Genomic DNA, 19,808 nt, shown 5'->3' with positions numbered 1-19,808 from the left:
TGAATGAGGTTTGCATTTCCATTTACTCCATTGAAATTTAACCAAACAGGAGAAATTAAAACAATCAGCGTTGATTTGGTTGATTTATTTTCATTCATCACTTTGTAAATGGAAAATCTAGCACATATGAGTTGTGTTATTTGTTATATACGGTCTATTTTTTTGCAGTATACATCCTGCAAAAACAGCATCCGCCTGCTATTCTGAACACAGCCGTCCAATAAGGAGCCAGTAAATGTTTAAACACTGGTTGCGTTACATTTATGATATAGGATTAATTCCTGTTGTCGTGTACTTGAGATCGGAGGTGAAGTCATGCACTAATTATGCTTAATATTGGGAGACTGTTATGAGTATTAGAAAATGATTCATTATAATTTGCACAAGCCGTCTGGGCCATCTTTGGGAATAATGAAGTGTATCGTCCAGTCCTGGTGTTTCGTTTTTCCTCCTGAGAGACTTTTACAGATGAATGTGAACTCATGTGGATATTTATGATGAATAATGATGAGCGAGACGTCCATACAAGATTCTACTTGTACAGGTTTACTTTAATAAAATACACTTTAAGACAATACAGTCCAGACCATGCATAACTGATTAGTTGAATTCTTAAATAAATATTGGAAATGAATGTCAACAAACGCCGTCCAGGAGACTGAAGGTGCGTGTTGGGTTAAAGTGCATCTTTAGTCAAACTTTTTAGCTGCATGCTACAGAGACGCCAAGACAAGAGAAGGAGCTTCATCATGTAGTGTTTGTGATTTCAGACACAGAATTGCTGATTACTCTGTTTTCATAGGCAATGAAAGTGATTCCAATGACAAACCAACAGCTCGTCCAATCAGATTCAAGAATCAGAACTCCAGAAGTGATAACTCCAGTCATTTTCACCACAGGGAAATGGATTCTATGACAGCAGCAGACCTGTGATGAGCTCTGAGGTTGTATTTGCTTTTCTTAAACCCATATGTGAATCCAACATCCTAATCAGGTTCACTAGCAAAATTAGATAACACATTTTTGTATATCATTGTATGTCTGTAGATTAATTGTGTATGCTTGACGGATGTACTGTACTTGATTTTGACTAATGTTATAATGCACATTTATTTGTACAGCTGCTTTCGGGAACGATACTTATCGTGAAAATCACTTTACAAAAACTTTAATTGGTGCAAAAAAACTACATTTCCCATAATGCAGTGCATTAAATCCACCAATCAGAGAGTCGCAGCAAGCAAAGTGCACCATAGTATATTTTTAGCTCCGCCCACTAAGATAAAGTACAGCATGTGACATCATTTGGTCTCTATGTATGCCAATTGTTTTATGTTTTTGGTCAGATTCCCATGGTTTCTTTGGTTCAGATCGATGTTTGTATTGTTTTGATGCTGCTTGGTTGGTTTTGTTGATGCAATACAGCACTTGAATGTAAGTTTTCATAACATCTCGAGAATACTTTGCAATGTTGATAAAGTGGGCAAAACTAATGCATTAAAACTAAGACAAAAAGCTAGTTAAGAAATGCATTAGATAGAATGTACAGCTAAAGTGCTTTAGCATTAATCTGCAGCGAATAAATGACCAGAAATCATTCATTTTCATGAGATTTTAGGAGATTAGTTGAGTTTTGATTAGCAGGCAAGCAGAAAATCCAATATTCCAGCCATCGAGTGTTAACTTTCACTGGAAAAGAGCTGTAATGAGAATAGCCCAGTGTTTTTGGGCTCATCCTCAGTGCTTAATTTGTAAATTGCGAGGTCCCGGAAGAGTTCAGTGTAGCAGATCCGGTGTGTTTCCAAAGCAGAGGTGTCACGGATGAAAGTGAAGAGCGGGGGTGCATGTGAGGAGGGGGATCGGTTCAATGAGGTGCCAGATCAGATTTCAGAAGTGCCCGATCACGAATGTTCCAGCACAAATTAAGCCCGGCTCATCCTAAATTCTTGTGCAACTTGCAAAAAAAAAAATAAACAGTCCATCTATACGTCATTAAATACGCTATTTTCCAACTTCAAAAATCCACCAATCAGAGAGTTGCAGCAAGCAAAGCATGCCACAATACATTTGTAGCTCCGCCCACTCTCTGTGACAAACAAGTGCTTGTTTGCTCCGCCCACTCCTTGTGACAAACAAGTCCCTGTTTAGCCCCGCCCACTTTCTGTAACAAACAAGTGCTTGTTTGGCTCCGCCCACTCCTTGTGACAAACAAGTCCCTGTTTAGCTCCGTCCACTCTCTGTGACATAAGTCTCTGTTTAGCTCCGCCCACTGCTTTTGACATAAACAAGTCCCTGATCTGATTTTTTTTTTTCTTCAGATATTCAAAAGCTTCCTTACTTCAAATCAAATATTTCATTGTTTCCTCCTTGTAGCTGGATGGTTTTGTTGAAGGCCACGGTGTACCTCAAATGAAATTAAATAAAGCACTGAAATTACATAATTTCGATTCAAATTTGGCCAAAACGAAGTTCTTTATGAGTTCAAATCGGCTAACTTTTGGGAGATTTTGTTTTGGTTCTCCGCCATCTTTGACATGCTTTGTAGGCCCCTTAAGCAATTTTTTTATAGATTGTCTACAGAACAAATACTGTTATACGATGACGCCTAATTACTCTAACCAGCTTGTTTTCCTTCAAACAGCAACTGGGGAAAAATGGGGGGGGGGGAATATCAGAATATTCTGAAACAGTATACCCAACAAAAAAAGCGTTAATTAAGAAAAGCATTAGATGGAATGTACAGATAATCCAACAAACCAGCAGTTGAATCCTAACTTTAACCCAAAAAGAGCTGTTAATGTAATCACCCCAGTGTTTTGAGCTCATCCTAAACACTTTAAATAAATAAATAAATAAAATGTTATCATTCTCACTCAATCCCTCTACAGTAAATCAACAAATATGCCTTTTTCCAACTTGAGAAAAGCTCAGTCCTTTACTGTGGGTTCGTCTTTGCATCTGGAAAGCAGTCAGTCTCTGTCTCTCTCTTTTATTGGCTGTTATTGTACTCCCTCTCGTCCGTCTGTGTGAGCCAGGTTATGTGAATGCAGCGTGGCGCCCCCTGCTGGATGGAATTCTGTGGGTGATGTAGAACTGGGGATGCTGAGAGGATGAGATGAAGGGCATGAGCAGAGAGCAGAGCCTGAGCAGACGATGCGTCTACTGGTTCTTCTTGTCATCAGATGGGGAGTAGGGCGGAGGCTTGTCCTGCAAAGTGAAAACACTATTTATAAACACTATCTATCTGTCTGTCTATCTATCTATCTATCTATCTATCTATCTATCTATCTATCTATCTATCTATCTATCTATCTATCTATCTGTCTGTCTGTCTGTCTGTCTGTCTGTCTGTCTGTCTGTCTATCTATCTGTCTGTCTGTCTGTCTGTGTGTCTGTCTATTTATCTATCTATCTATGTCTATCTATCTATCTATGTCTATCTATCTATCTATCTATCTATCTATCTATCTATCTATCTATCTATCTATCTATCTATCTATCTATCTATCTATCTATCTATCTATCTATCTATCTATCTATCTATTTATCTCTGTCTGTCTGTCTGTCTATCTGTCTGTCTATCTATCTATCTATCTATCTATCTATCTATCTATCTATCTATCTATCTATCTATCTATCTATCTATCTATCTATCTATCTATCTATCTATCTATCTATCTATCTATCTATCTATCTATCTATCTATCTATCTATCTATCTATCTATCTCTGTATCTCTGTCTGTCTGTCTGTCTGTCTGTCTATCTATCTATCTATCCATCTATCTATCTATCTATCTATCTATGCCTATCTATCTATCTATCTATCTATCTATCTATCTATCTATCTATCTATCTATCTATCTATCTATCTATCTATCTATCTATCTATCTACGTCTGTCTGTCTGTCTGTCTATCTATCTGTCTGTCTGTCTGTCTGTCTGTCTGTCTGTCTGTCTATCTATCTCTGTCTGTCTGTCTGTCTGTCTGTCTGTCTGTCTATCTGTCCATCCGTCCATCCATCTACATTGAATCAGGTCATAATTTCAGTTTAACACATTTGAATTGTTTGCATATAGGCTTTGTTTTATATGAACTTTGTTAATGGATTGAACACAGCTGTGTATATAGACCTTGTTAGCAGGTCACACAAAGTAAACCGTTTGGACTTGGTTAACAGGTTGATAAACTCACCTCCGGCAGGTAAACGTGTGTTGGAGCGTAAGTGGTGTTAGCGCTGGAACTGGCTGCTGCTTCAGCTGCTTTTGCCTCCGCTAGAACAACAAATCTTAAATAAATAGCTTTTCAAGATTAAAATATCTGCCAACTAGTCATAGATTCACAAAGGTTTAAGACTGCTTATGAGATTACCATTTTTTTAAACATTATTATTACATGGCTCTCTGAAATTGGTCAACCATGATATTCTGCAGTAACAACCGGCTGGATGTACTTTATCCCTTTACTTTGTTAAAACTATTATGTTTTATTAAAAAAGTATCTGGGATGTGGCTGCTACATGTACTTGATAAAGTTAGTCATAATAACGGGAGTTTAAATCTAGTGGTAATGAATTTGTTGATTTAATTTTATTAGTATGAAAAAAATAAATGTTCTTAAAGTCGGCATGAAATCAAAATTTACTCTTATTTTTATTTTTATAAAGGAGTGCTTGTCCTAAACAATGTATCTGTGCTAGGGATGGGAAGATTAACCGATATGTATCGATACGCGGTCATGCGCGTGCACGATCAGAGTGCATCGGTTGACCAGCAGAGAATGAATGAAATTTTGGAAGCAAATCGAGATGCATCGGTTTTTGCGAGATGCATCGGTTTTTCCGAGATACAGCTTATATTTTTAATATAGAATGTATTTTTTATTTATTAACAAGTGTTGTCAACCTGTTTTTGGCGCATAATTTAATCGACCTACATAAAGTAAGCCTTAGCAACGGATTTGCGGATGTGTACACTTACACTACAACTCAGTGTATCAGGTGTGCGGATGAAGCTAGTGGTGCGCCCTCAGAAAGCGCGAGAAGCAAAACAAACATTTTATTCCCCACTGAGTTTTAAATCTAAAGTATGGCAACATTATGGATTTAGGGATGGACGACTTGACAGGACAGATGCAATTTGGAAAATGTGCCGCGCATCTATAAAATACGCGGGCAGTACGACTAATCTGATTTCTCACTTGAAGCGGCGCCACGGTGTTGTTGTGAAAGCATCTTCCAGTGTTTCTGCATCCCCGGCTTTCGCACTGCTTCAACTGTAGCTACCAGCTCCAAGACTGGTGAGAAAAGCATTGCAAGTTTTTTTCCATGCGCAAAAGTTTTGTGCGCTCTACGCCAATAACGGATGTTATTGCATTGTTCATCTGCAGGACCGGAGCAAGCTGAACTGCTGCTCTAGGCAGAGGACGATCACGCCGCCCTCAACCCCAATGTAAAAACGAAAGTGACCGGTTATGAAAATGAAGTGACGTGTCGCGGACCTCTATTCTGCCGCCCTATGCGCGGATATAACTGAGGACGCGCGGGTGTCGCGGACCTCTATTCTTCCGCCCTATGCGCGGATATAACTGAGGACGCGCGGGTGTCGCGGACCTCTATTCTGCCACCCTATGCGCGGATATAACTGGGTGTTGCGGACGCCGCCCTCTCTATACTGCCGCCCTAGGCGGTTTTAAACACCTCCTCCTGTTAATTTTTATTTATTTATAATAATAATAATATTAATAATAATAATGATAAAAATAATGGGTGTCACGGTGGCACAGTGGGTAGTTTGACCACCTCACAGCAAGAAGATTGCTGGTCTGTTATATTTTTATTAGCCTGTTGTTTACAGTGACAGTGATGTTTCAAAGCAGCATAACACTGCTAGTTCACGACCTTAAGTTTTGAATATTCAGTGGTAAAATATATCTTTGTAAAACTTGTTTTCATAGTTAAAAAGTTAAATCACAATTCTTGTTGTGCAAAGCTAAACCTTTATGTTGAAAGAGTGCAAATATATATATTTTAATATATATTGCACTTATACATTCTGTTTATCTTGAAAATACTTAAATTATATGTGCTATATGCTCTAAAATGGCCCTCTACTGTAAACTGACACTCTGGCTCTGAGAGAAAAGCCAGTTTGTAAAAAAAAGTCTTGGTTTTGCTTGGTTAATAAATAATCAAACTCATTCAATGGCACAGCATCCTCTTTCACATAATCTCATAAACTTGATTTAATTAGTTAGTGCTGAATTATCGCATTGTATCGTGATATGGGTGTGAATTGTATCGTGTTGCATCGCAATATGTCACAAATGTATCGCTAATATATCGGATCGTATTCTTTGTATCGAGATGCGTATCGGATCGGCATTATAGCTTAGATGCCCAACCCTAATCTGTGCAATTTATTAATTTTTTTCACTTCGGAGCGGAGCTATCAGTTTTTAGGATGGCGATATCAGTCATGTAGGGTGGAGCTATCAGTCCATTAGGGTGGAGTTATCAGTCCTTTAGGGTGGAGATATCAGTCCTTTAGGGCAAAGCTATCAGTTCTTTAGAGGGGAGCTATCAGTCCTTTAGGGTGGAGCTATCAGTCCTTTAAGGTGGAGCTAGAGGGGAGCTATCAGACCGTTAGGGTGGAGCTATTATTCCTTTAGGGCGGAGCTATCAGTCCGTTAGGGTGGAGCTATCAGTGCTTTAGAAGGGAGCTATCAGACCTTTAGGGTGGAGCTATTAGTCCTTTAAGGTGGAGCTAGAGGGGAGCTATCAGACCTTTAGGGTAGAGCTATTATTCCTTTAGGGCGGAGCTATCAGTGCTTTAGAAGTGAGCTATCAGACCTTTAGGGTGGAGCTATTATTCCTTTAGGGCGGAGCTATCAGTGCTTTAGAAGGGAGCTATCAGACCTTTAGGGTAGAGCTATTATTCCTTTAGGGCGGAGCTATCAGTGCTTTAGAAGGAAGCTATCAGACCTTTAGGGTGGAGCTATTAGTCCTTTAGGGCGGAGCTATCAGTCCGTAAGGGTGGAGCTATCAGTGCTTTAGAGGGGAACTATCAGACCTTTAAGGTGGAGCTATTAGTCCTTTAGGGCGGAGCTATCATTTTGTCAAATTCCCACATTCCAACAATCCAATTGGTTTCAAAAGGATGAAATCATGCACCTGCCTACATTTTTCCCATTTCAAGCCAAATTTTGGTACGTCATGTTAGAGTAAAAAAAGAAAATTTTAAACTCCATTCCATGCCGACTTTAAAAACAAGATATTGTAAGGTTTTTCCCAAGAATTCCACAAAAGAATGTTCTTAAAAACATCTCAGGATTTATTTTAAGAGATAAATTTCTTAAAGGGATATTCACCCAAAATAACAATTCTGCCATAATTTACTTCACTTTGAGTTGATTCTTCTGTTAAACACAAAGGTAGATATCAGTGTTGGAAACCATTATCCATAGACTTCAATAGTATCTTTTTTCTCTTACTATAGAAGTCAATGGTTACCAGTCTCCAGCATTCTTCACAATATCTTCTTTTAGGTTCAACAGAAAAAAAAGATACTCAAAGGACAGTTCTCCCTAACTTAAAAATTCTGTCATCACTTGCTGACCCTATACATGTTTTAAACCCTTATGTGTTTCTTTCTACTGTTAAACACAAAAAATATATGTATTTTTGATGGAAAGCTGTAACCATTGACTTCCATAGTATTTGTTTGTGGAAGTCTTTGGTTACAGATTTTCAGATTTTACAGTTTTATTCAAAATATCTTGTATTTTGTGTTGAACTGAAGAAAGAAAGTCATGAAGGTAAAAGTAAAAAGTAAATAACTTTTTTTTAGGTAAACTGTGCCTTTAAGCTTAAAGCCTGGTTTTTACTCGACGCGTCCGCTTGTTTGCTTGAGTGCGCACGGCGAATGTGACGTCATCGCGGAGTTTGCGGTGGTTTGCTTTGGGTGCGTGCAGCATGATTTCGGCTGGCGGTGCGCATGGGGATTTTTTGATACTCGAGCGAAGAGTGCGCGCGGCGCCGCAACTGATTTGAGTTAAATATAAACCACTTTGAAGAGATTTTATCTGAAACAATACAACTGTACACACATCTTATGACCCGTGATCAGAGAGATAATCATATGATCAATAATTCCTGGCTAGAAATTGCAACAGCAGTGGGAAAGGAGAAAGTTTTTGTTAAAAGGTTTGGAAAAACCTGAAGGATAAGTTTTTGAAAACCAAGAGAGGCCATGACAAAATGTACACAATTACAGAATGTTTTTCCACCAGTCATAGGTTTTTACACGCATGTATTTAGTTTAATTTTGTATTAAAAACTATTTAATAGTTACAAAACTATGATGAAGTCATAAAATTATTTTTGATAACTGGAAAGGAATAGATATACTGATGGCCTGCTTCTCTGGGCTTTACTGGTGATAATGGTCAGGAATGTTGGACCATCATTTCCTTTTTAGCATAAGTAGAGGACAGAAACTAGCCAGACAGTAATGTGTGAATTGTGTATTTTTGTGTAACATCTGTATTTTTTAGTCAGTGTGCTTTTTTTTTGCTTTTATTTTTGCGATAATAAAACATTTATTTGTAGAGCGACTCAAGTTCTGTTGTCATTAATATTTTAATAAATTGTAATAGGTATAACTGTTCGAGATATAAACAAAAGCAAGTGATGACCAATAATAATTTGCTAGAAATAACAACAGCAGTGGGAAAGGAGGAAAGTTTATGCTAAAAAAATTGGAAAAACCTGAGGGATAAGTTTGTTTATGCCGAAAGAAATCATGGCAAAATTGAAGACTCAGGTATACAATTACAGAATATGTTTTTCCATCAGTCATAGCTTTTACACTAACGTATGTTTATGGATCGGGCTAAATCCAAAAAAAAATAAATCTGTATTTTTTTAGTAAGTGTACTTTTTATTTTTTGCTTTTATTCTTGCCATAATAAAGATATATTTGTAGAGGAACTCATGTTCTCTTGTGAAGCTTTAAAAAGTAAAACTGTCCGAGTTATGGACAAAAGCAAGTGATGCATTAAAGTTTGATTAAAAAAGACTTAAATGGTTATAAAAATGCTTATAATCATTAAAATACTTTATAAAAACAATACAAAATAATTAGTTTAAAAATATTGAACGACATTATGATATGACGTACTTCCAGAAACTTCTCTGTTTATTCGTCTGATTTTAGGGTGGGTTTCTTTTGACCGCCCCTGTCGTTTTAAAGATTATCACAACGGCGAACGCGGCGAGTATAAAAGCCTCATCCGTTTTGCGAGGTGCGCACGCAGTCAGCAAAGGTGCGCGATGCGGCGCCAGGCACAAGTATAATTCCAGCTTTAGAGCCACTTGAGTGCAAATAAATGGTAAACAAATTTCTTTTTTTGCGTGAACTATCCCTTTAAGAATCCGGCTGCAGAAGTTCAGCATCTTCTAGAAGTGGGTCATACCAGCAGCGGTTCTGGGCAGGTCTGGGTCGAGCGGAGCATGATCCACTGGAGCAGTGTATGGAGGAGGAGGCATGTAGGCTGCTGGTCCATCAAACACAGGAGGACTGGGGTAAAACCCACCTAAAGCACACAAAATAACATGGTAAGGAGGAGACTGTGAGGTTGTAATAATGCTCCCCAAACTCTTTTCACCATCTTTCAGAATGAAACACCAATTTTTCTACATCCAATCAGATCGCAGAAGAAAAAACAAGCCACGCCCACTGTTTGCTCGTTTAATATTCTGTTTTTCTAGGAACTGCGTCACAATTTGAAAGAAAAACGGTCGCAGCTTCCAGTTGATGTGGACTTTAAGTGCATGTTATTACCTGGAGGTGGAGGTCCAGGGTAGGCGTATCCAGGTGGAGGAGGCCCGGCAGGATACATGCCGTTAGCAGGAGGAGGTGGAGGAAAAGCGTACGCACCGTTCGCCATGTAAGGACAGCCGAAGTTTACAGTCACCGGTTGCCCTCTGGATGCTGAGGTAAAGAAAGAGAGGTCATGCACATCCACATCAGTTTGACTGCTTAATGATGAGACTCTTATTTTGAAACTGGTTGAGCACAAACGTACCCTGCTCTGCCACATGTAACATGCGCTGACCAAACTCGATCGCTCCTCCAGCGCTAAAGATCAGCTTGAAGGTTGCAGATCCTTCCCAACCACCTGGAACAATAATGCAAACACACTTGTATTTACAGTATATTTACAGTACATGCTATACTGTAGATCTGTTTACTTCCACACAAGTACATGTGTGCTTCCTTTTCATGTTCAGATTAACTCAAACCAGGACTCTACATTTGATTGAAATCAAAATTCAAGAAGAGTCTTGATCTGATTACTTTTGTCTGTTCACATGGTATACGAAACTGCCTTTTTTTACATTTTTTATTTTTAGTTAATTTATGTTTATTCAGGCGAGGCAGTGGCACAATAGGTAGTGCTGTCGCCTCACAGCAAGAAGGTCACTGGTTCGAACCTCGGCTCAGTTGACATTTCTGTGTGGAGTTTGCATGTTCTCCCTTCTTTCGCGTGGGTTTCCTCCGGGTGCTCCGGTTTCCCCCACAGTCCAAAGACATGCGGTACAGGTGCATTGGGTAGGCCAAGTTGTCCGTAGTGTATGAGTGTGTGTGTGTGGATGTTTCCCAGAGATGAGTTGCAGCTGGAGCGGCATCCGCTGCGCAAAACAAAATTGCTGGATAAGTTGGCGGTTCATTCCTCTGTGGCGACCCCGAATTAATAAAGGGACTAAGCCGACAAGAAAATGAATGAATGAATGAATGTATATTCATTCGTTCATTCATTTATTCAATCATTAATTTTCCTTCAGCTTAGTCCCTTATTTACCAGGGGTTGCTACAGCGGAATGAACCGCCAACTATTCCAGCATATGTTTTACACAGCGGATGCCCTTCCAGCCGCAGCCCAGAGCTGGGAAACACCCATACACTCTCACGTTCATACACTCAGACATTATGGCCAATTTAGTGGCCAATTCACCTATAGCACATGTGCTTGGACTGTGGGGGAAACAGGAGCACCCAGAGGAAACCCACACCAACACGGGGAGAACATGCAAACTACACACAGAAATGCCAACTGACCTAGCCAGAACTCAAACCACTGAGCCTCCGTGCCGCCCATTCACATTTTTAGTAGTTTTTTTATTTTTATTTAATATATATTATAATTTATATATAAATTATTTAATATTCTTTAATGTTTTCAATTTCTATTTAGCTTCATGTAAGCTTTTTTTGCACTTCAACTTTACATTTTTATTTAATCTTATTTATACTTAGTTGATCTTTTAACATTTAAGTTGTCTTTTATACGTACAATTAATAAACATTCATTTATCATTCATTTTCTTGTCGGCTTAGTCCCTTTATTAATCCAGGGTCGCCACAGTGGAATGAACCGCCAACTTATCAAGCACGTGTTTTACACAGCAGCTGCCCTTTCAACGGCAACTCATCTCTGGGAAACATCCATACACTCTCATTCACACTCAAACAGTTCGGACAATTTAGCCTACCCAATTTACCTGCAACGCATGTCTTTGGACTGTGGGGGAAACCAGAGTATGCGGAGGAAACCCACGCGAACACAGAGAGAACATGCAAACTCCACACAGAAACACCAACTGACCCAGCCGAGGCTCGAACCAGCAACCTTCTTGCTGTGAGCGACAGCACTCCCTACTGTGCCACTGCATCACCAATTAGTGAACATATTTTAATAAATGTTTTAGTACACTAAAAAATCTTGCTGATTTAACTTTTTAAGTTGAATCAAATGAACTTTTCTAGTCATCTCAACAACTACTTAACTCATTGTAAACATAAAATCAATTGGTCGAGACAACAAATATTTTTATGCTGCTTTAACTTATTTTTATAAGTTGATCAGGTTTCAAATAATTTTTTAAAGTTATACAAAGTTTAACTTTTAGTCATTTTGATTGATGTATCACTCAACATCTTAACAGAATTTATATATATATTAATTCCTTACATTTGTATAGCACTTTTCTAGACAAACAAAGCGCTTTACACAATAGAGGGGGATCTCCTCATCCACCACCAGTGTGCAGCATCCACCTGGATGACACGACGGCAGCCATATTGCACCAGACCGCACAACACACACCAGCTGCTTTGGTGGAGAGGAGACAGAGAGATGATATGCCAATTATGATATGGGAATGGTTAGGAGGCCATGATGGACAGAGGCCAGTGGGCAGATTTGGCCTTAAACCCCTACTCTTCGAAGGACGTCCTGGGATTTTTAACGACCACAAAGAGTCGGGACCTCGGTTTAACGTCTCATCTAAAAGACGGCACTCACTGAGCAGTATAGAGTCCCCATCAATATACTGGGGCATTAGGACCCACACGGAGCACAGGTTGAGAGCCCCCTGCTGGTCACACTAACACCACTTCCGGCAGCAATTTAGCTTTCCCATGTGGTCTTCCATCCAGGAACTGACCGGGCGCAGCCCTGCTTAGCTTCAGTGGGCGACCATGTGAGAGTTGCAGAGAGCTAGCCGCCGGCAAAATAATCATTATGCATTTATGAAGTGAGCTTTATACAGGTGAGTGGGCTTGACAAACCACCTGTAAAACACACTAATCCATCTAAAGAATTAAGAAAAATCCTCCCTCCTCCTTACTGTGTCACTTAATTCTCTGATCCTCGGCTCAGTTGGCGTTTCTGTGTGGAGTTTGCTTGCTGGAAAAAGTTGGCGGTTCATTCCGCTGTGGTGACCCCAGATTAATAAAGGGACTAAGCCGACAAGAAAATGAATGAATGAATATTGCCTGTTTTTTATTGAATCGCTGAATGCCTCATCAGTTGTAAGTCGCTTTAGACAAAAGCATCTGCTAATTGACCAAATGCAGTAAATAATGGCAACAGTTTTATTTTCGACTATTATTATTTTATTATTATTATTCTCAGCTACTCTGTCTGTTTGCACATTAACGATGGTGTTATATTTATTTTATTAATTGGTTTATATTATAGTAATTCATAGTAATTTTACCTCCAGACTCTGCGCCGACTGTGCCCTTGATGTAATTTGCACCGAGCACAGGCTGCTTGACCTCGCAGCCCTTCATAAGATAGAAGGGCATCATGAAAGACTGCAGAGGATCTTTTCCTTTAGTCAGGAAGATGACCTGAAGACCAAACACATCAGCAGAAGAAAAACAGTGACAACAGAGGAGCACAACAACATTTATAAAACAGATTCATCCTACAACCAATAAGGAGACAATCCATTTTGGTTTACCCTAATAATAATAATAATAATAATAATAATAATAAGCTTAAAGAGTGTGTACTACCTTCATTATACACAGTAAATTAATAATAAAGTAGAATCATTTCGCCAATTATTTATGCTTTTGAATTGCATTATGGGAGCTTCAAACACTTCAAAGCATTTTATGGGACCTTTAAATATAATTTACTACTTTGATTCTGTAACTGGCTCTGTCCTAATAATCATTTAATAATCATGATGGTTCTCGTTGTCTTGCGTACCCTGTAAGGTGTCAGGTAGATGCTTCCCTTCTTGCTCTTTCTGAAGGCGTCCGGCAAGCGTTCGCTGTCACTGAACACCAGCTCCACATTCTCATATGACATCAGGACACTGGAGGAAAACATATTCACTGTAATACAGTCAGCACTTTCTGTGACAACACGTAATGATCAAAACAAGCTCGGCCATTGCGGATAAGGAAACAAAGACTGTTTATAGCCTTCAAGAATATCAGGATCAGCTTCGGTTTTAAGAACACTTGTCTATTATAAAGCACTATAAATAATAACAAAGGAAATCACATAAATTGTAAATGAATATATAATAATAAAGCCAACAGTCAACTTTAGCAAACGAAATGAGTGTAGTTAACTCAAAATTGACTGAAAGTTAATTCTACTCATTTGAAAAAGGTTTTGAACTCAGTGTTGAAGGTAATGAGTTAATTAAACACCTCATTACTTACATTTTACATTTACATTTAGTCATTTAGCAGACGCTTTTATCCAAAGCGACTTACAAATGAGGACAAGGAAGCAATTTACACAACTAAGAGCAACAATGAATAAATGCTGTAGGCAAGTTTCAGGTCTGTAAAGTCTAAGAGGGGAAGTATTAGTAGTATTAGTTTTTTTTTTTTTTTTTTTTTTTGTACAGTTAGTGTGATATTCAGAGAAGCAATTGCAGATTAGGAAGTGTAGTGGAGACTAAATAGTTGGGTTTTTAGTAGTTTCTTGAAAGTAGCGAGTGACTCTGCTGTTCTGATGCAGTTAGGGAGTTCATTCCACCAACTGGGCAGATTGAGCGTGAGCGTTCGCGAAAGTGATTTCTTCCCTCTTTGGGATGGAACCACGAGGCGACGTTCATTCACAGAACGCAAGTTTCTGGTACTGGTTTCTGGTACTTCTGGTACTTTCTGGTACTTCAACTTAAATGGAGTAAGTTCACGGTACTCATATAGAATAGTTTCTTAACTCAAATGTTTTGTTGCCTTAACTAGTTGGGTTTTACAGTACTCAGTTAATTTGAGTTCTCTTAATTTTTTGGGTTTTACTGTGCACAAATTGCTTCGTTAACTCAAATGGATTAAGTTCACAGTACTCATTAGGATTAGTTTTTGTACTTAAAATAGTTCCTCAAATGGTTTGAGTTACCTTAACTCACAGGTGTCAAACTCAGTTCCAAAAGGGCCGCAGCTCTGCACAGTTTAGTTCCAACCCTAATTAAACACACCTGATCAAACCAATTGAGTCCTTCAGGCTTGTTTGAAACCTACAGGTAAGTGTGTTGGAGCAACTAAACTGTGCAGGGCTTCGGCCCTCCAGGAATTGAGTTTGACACCCCTGCCTTAACTCATTGGGTTTTACAGTGTATAATGACAACATTCAGAAATCAGGTTTATAGATCATCAGACGTATCATCATTTGTTTTAGCATGTACGATCATATTACCAACTGTGCCTGCCATCTTAATGATTTGTTGTTTAAATATGTTTTAACTGCACTGTAAAAAAAATCGATTTAGTTAACACTTTTAACAAATGTATGTGGACTGATCATAGAAAATTAAGTTGTCCCAATAAAAAATAGGAATTGTGTTGTTTCAGCTTATTTTAATTAAGTATTTTGAACGAGTAAACAAAAAATGTATTTATTTTTTTTTTGAGTGTACTCTTATCTCCATTACATAATGTTAGTGTTTTAGGTTATTTTGTTCAATATAATTTTTTTAAAGATCTACCTAACTATGTCTATTTTAGTGTTTCTTGGTTATGATTGATTTTTAGGGTGACAACTTTAACATCTGTCCAGGGACAATGGATGAAAAAAAACCTTCTGGCTAAATCTGGAACATTTGCAGCAATGCTAATTAATGTACACTGACCCTGCCAAATAAAACAAATAAATAAATTTAAATAAATTATTATCATTTTAATGTAATATATAATGTAATTAATAATAAAATGAATATCAATTAATAATTGAAAGCTATGTAAAATAAGGGTAATTAAAATGTTAATTATAAACTGTAATGGAAATTAAAATAATACAAAATTGTTATTATTTATTGTGAATTATTATGCATATAAATTTATATATATAGTTGAAGTCAGAATTATTAGCCCCCCTTTGAATTTCTTTTTCTTTTTCCAATATTTCCCAAATTATGTTTAACAGAGCAAGGAAATTTTCACAGTATGTCTGATAATATTTTTTCTTCTGGAGAAAGTCTTATTTGTTTTATTTCGGCTAGAATAAAAGCAGTTTTTAATTTTTTTTATCATTTTAGGGACAAAATTATTAGCCCCTTTAAGCTAATTTCTATTTCGATAATCTACAGAACAAACCATCATTATACAATAACTTGCCTAATTACCCTAACCTGCCTAGTTCACCTAATTAACCTAGTTAAGCCTTTAAATATCACTTTAAGCTGTATAGAAGTGTCTAGAATATCTAGTCAAATACTATTTACTGTCATCATGGCAGAGATAAAATAAATCAGTTATTAGAGATGAGTTATTAAAACTATTATATTTAGAAATGTGTTGAGAAAAATCTTCTCTCCGTTAAACAGAAATGGGGGGGGGGGCAGATAAACAGATAAACAGGGGGGCTAATAATTCTGACTTCAACTGTACTGTACTGTTACAGGTCCCTGGCAGTCGGCAGTAGTCTTGAGAGAGATAAGAGTTTAGCTTTTGCTTCACAGTCCTCTTTGTTGTCTTTTAAATTCACATACACATTTGTATGTTAGAGCAAAGAGCTTAGAATGATGATTCTAACACTTTGCATTACAAAATGATTTAGAAACATGTTGGATAAAATAATATACACTGTATAGATACTTAAATCAACTCACATTATGATAAATAAATAAACAAACAAACAAACAAATAACAACATGAAACCTTAACCATTTGTACAGAAATGCTATGATTTTTATCACATGGCTGAGTTAGTATTAAAGTTAGAAAGACAACTCAGTTAAGTATTGCGGGTAAACTAAGGAATTTTTCCTAAACTGGAATAATATGCAACAAATGTGTCATTTATCCATAATTGAATCCATCATTATAAAATAAAATAATGTAAAATGCTTCAATTTGTTTTTATAGGAAACATTCAATTCTGTTACTACTTGTTGTTACAATTAATGTTAAGCATATTCATATGTATGGGTATATAGTGTTATTAAGAGACATAATGTCATTCCCGGTGTCAACAATCTCTTAATCAGTTGTGTAATATGACACAAGCTCTTGTGAAACAGTGTATTCTCCTTAAGAACATGTCATTTCTTTAAGAAGAATGTTAAGAAGATTATTGCTTGACCTACTGTGGCTGAACAGCACAAATGCGAATCCCACTAAAGCGAGGGCTGAGCTCATTAATATTAATTACGTAACGTGGCTGTTGTCGATAGGCCAATCTAATTAGCAACATGTCAGAGCAGGGTTGCATAGGGACAGATGTGTGTCATGGATGGATGGATGGATGGATGGATGGATAGATAGATAGATAGATGGATAGAGATATAGACAGATAGACAGATAGACAGATAGATAGATAGATAGATAGATAGATAGATAGATAGATAGATAGATAGATAGATAGATAGATAGAAAATAGACAGATAGATACACACATAGATAGATAGATAGATAGATAGATAGATAGATAGATAGATAGATAGATAGATAGATAGATAGATAGATAGATAGATAGAAAATAGACAGATAGATACACACATAGATAGATAGATAGATAGATGGATAGATAGATAGATAGATAGATAGATAGATAGATAGATAGATAGATAGATAGATAGATAGATAGATAGATAGATAGATAGATAGATAGATAGATAGACAGACAGACGGATAGAGATATAGACAGATAGATACAGAGATAGATAAATAGACAGACAGACAGACAGACAGACAGACAGACAGACAGATAGATAGATAGACAGACAGACAGACAGACAGACAGACGGAGATTAGATAGATAGATAGATAGATAGATAGATAGATAGATAGATAGATAGATAGATAGATAGATATAGATAGATAGATAGATAGATAGATAGATAGATAGATAGATAGATAGATAGATAGATAGATAGATAGATAGATAATTTACGTGACTGAACGCTGCAGGAAGGTTTCCAAGCAACTCGAGCGTGACTGAATTAATATTCATGAGCTCAGGCTTCGCCATAGTAACGTTCTCGAAAGCTGCGCAGGATCTGTTTTAAACAATATCAACTCATCTAACTGGTTATCGGTTGCATTTATAGTATACAAACTTAATAATGCATAAAATAAACACATAAACGTCAGACAGTCAGGCTACACAGCAAACTAATAAATGGGTGTGATCTAACGGTTCACCCGACGTGATCCAAAACACATGACTATCACTGTTCATACCATGATAAACAGTAAATACAGAGATTAACTGAATGTGGTCGTTGCTTTACAAATCTGTGAAATCATAAAAAGCCTATCTGTTTTAAAATGCAGCGCAATAACGCGATGTAGATAATAGTGAGTGCGATTCCGCTACATTACCCCTCGAAGTTGTTGATGATGACACGTCCAGATTCATCGTGATTTTTATTGAGAGCCATGTTTGATTTCTGTCTGTTATGCTGTCAAACTGACCCTCTACATTCTCCGAGCGCAACTCAATGAGCCACCTGCACTTCCGCCATATGTCACGCCCCTCCGAGTGACGTCATCTAGCAGGGTTTAGACCGGTTTAGACATTTCCCGAACCTTCTCAAATAACCCATAATAAACAGATTGCTGCTTATCCATTCTAATGGGATTTAGATCAATTTCCCTATATTGGTTTCATTATGAATATAAAATGTAAACGGAAAAATCTGTAAACAACAAGTAAATAACATGTCCATTTAAAATAATATTCTAAATAAAATAGTTTTTAAGCATTAGTAACAGTTTAAATTGACCTTGACAGTGAATTAATGAACAATTGAATTAATTAAAAAATAATAAATATAAACATTCAGAAATAATATAAATCAAAATTAATGAAAATATGACTTAATAACTATAGAAATGGTTTTGATTTTACTAGCATTACAACATGAACGAACGAATGAATGAGTTGCTTATCTAATCTAACAGGATTTAGCTAAATTTTCCTATAGTGTGTTTATTACAAAGATAAAATGTAAACGATGTGTAATAACATGTTCGTTTAAAATATTATAAATTGGTTTAAAGCATTTGTAACAGTTTAAATTTACTTTGACGGTGAATTAATGAACGAATAAATTAATAAATAAATATAGAAATTAATTCATTAAAACAAACATTTATATTCATGATTAAAATAAATCTGCAATAATGAAAAGGTGACTTAATAACTATAGAAATGACTGATTTTACTTGCTTTTAGAATATGATTGAATCAAATAATCAATGAACTTCTAATCTGATAGGATTTAGTTAAATTTCCCTATATTATAATATTTATATTTATTTTTTTCCAATATGAATAAATGAATGAACTACTTATTTAATCTAATGGGATTTAAATGTTCCTATATTGTGTTTATTATGAAGATAAAAAGTAAATGTTGTGTTAATAACATGTTCGTTTGAAATATTATAAATTGGTTTAAAGCATTTGGTTTAAAGCAATAAATTAATAAATAAATATAGAAATAAATTCTTTAAAACAAACATTTATATCCATGATTGAAATAAATCTACATTAATGAAAAGATGACTTAATAATAGAAACGACTTTGATTTTACTAACATTACAACATGAATGAATGAATGAATTAACTGCTTATCTAATCTAATGTGGTTTTGGTAAATTTTTCATATTGTGTTTATTATGAAGATAAAATGTAAACGTAATATTTTATTAAGGTTAGGGGGGCATCCCTAACCTAACATAAACCCAAATTGTACCTTACTAACTATTAACAAAACAGCTAATTATTTTATTAAGCTAGTAGTGTTAGATTAATTGTTTGTTAATACTGTGAATTGTGGCCTAAACTAAAAAACATTGTTGCCAAAATATGTGGTAAAAAGTATACTACTTATTACAGTTTATCAGTTGTACACATTTATATATTTTATTTTGTTGTATGTATTAATTATAAATAAAAAATATAATTCAAATGAAGTGCAATTCAGTGCCTCCATATACTTCTTAGCCATACATATCAGCCTTTTCCACAAAATTGCAGAAATG

The 19,808-nt window shown here is 36.5% G+C and overlaps 1 protein-coding gene and 1 long non-coding RNA gene across 2 annotated transcripts; one reads left to right on the top strand and one right to left on the bottom strand.

Moving 5' to 3' along the window:
• Positions 1-525: 525 nt before the first annotated feature.
• Positions 526-18,271, bottom strand: wbp2 (WW domain binding protein 2). Its single transcript, NM_001020544.2, has 8 exons — positions 18,140-18,271; positions 13,566-13,674; positions 13,063-13,198; positions 10,086-10,178; positions 9,842-9,991; positions 9,474-9,593; positions 4,194-4,273; positions 526-3,207 (listed from the first exon to the last, which is right to left on the bottom strand). The coding sequence occupies exons 1-8, from the start codon at positions 18,196-18,198 to the stop codon at positions 3,160-3,162; spliced, it is 795 nt and encodes a 264-aa protein (NP_001018380.2). The 5' UTR covers positions 18,199-18,271; the 3' UTR covers positions 526-3,159.
• LOC141376884 (uncharacterized) lies at positions 6,431-9,996 on the top strand. The gene is made up of 3 exons (XR_012388230.1): positions 6,431-6,757; positions 7,010-9,615; positions 9,769-9,996. It is a non-coding gene; the product is annotated as an uncharacterized lncRNA (long non-coding RNA).
• Positions 18,272-19,808: the final 1,537 nt, after the last annotated feature.

Source organism: Danio rerio, chromosome 12, assembly GCF_049306965.1.
Source record: "Danio rerio strain Tuebingen ecotype United States chromosome 12, GRCz12tu, whole genome shotgun sequence".
Classification (NCBI taxonomy): domain Eukaryota; kingdom Metazoa; phylum Chordata; class Actinopteri; order Cypriniformes; family Danionidae; genus Danio; species Danio rerio.
Note: the sequence above shows the minus strand (reverse complement) of the source record. Positions and strands in the feature narration are given on the sequence as shown.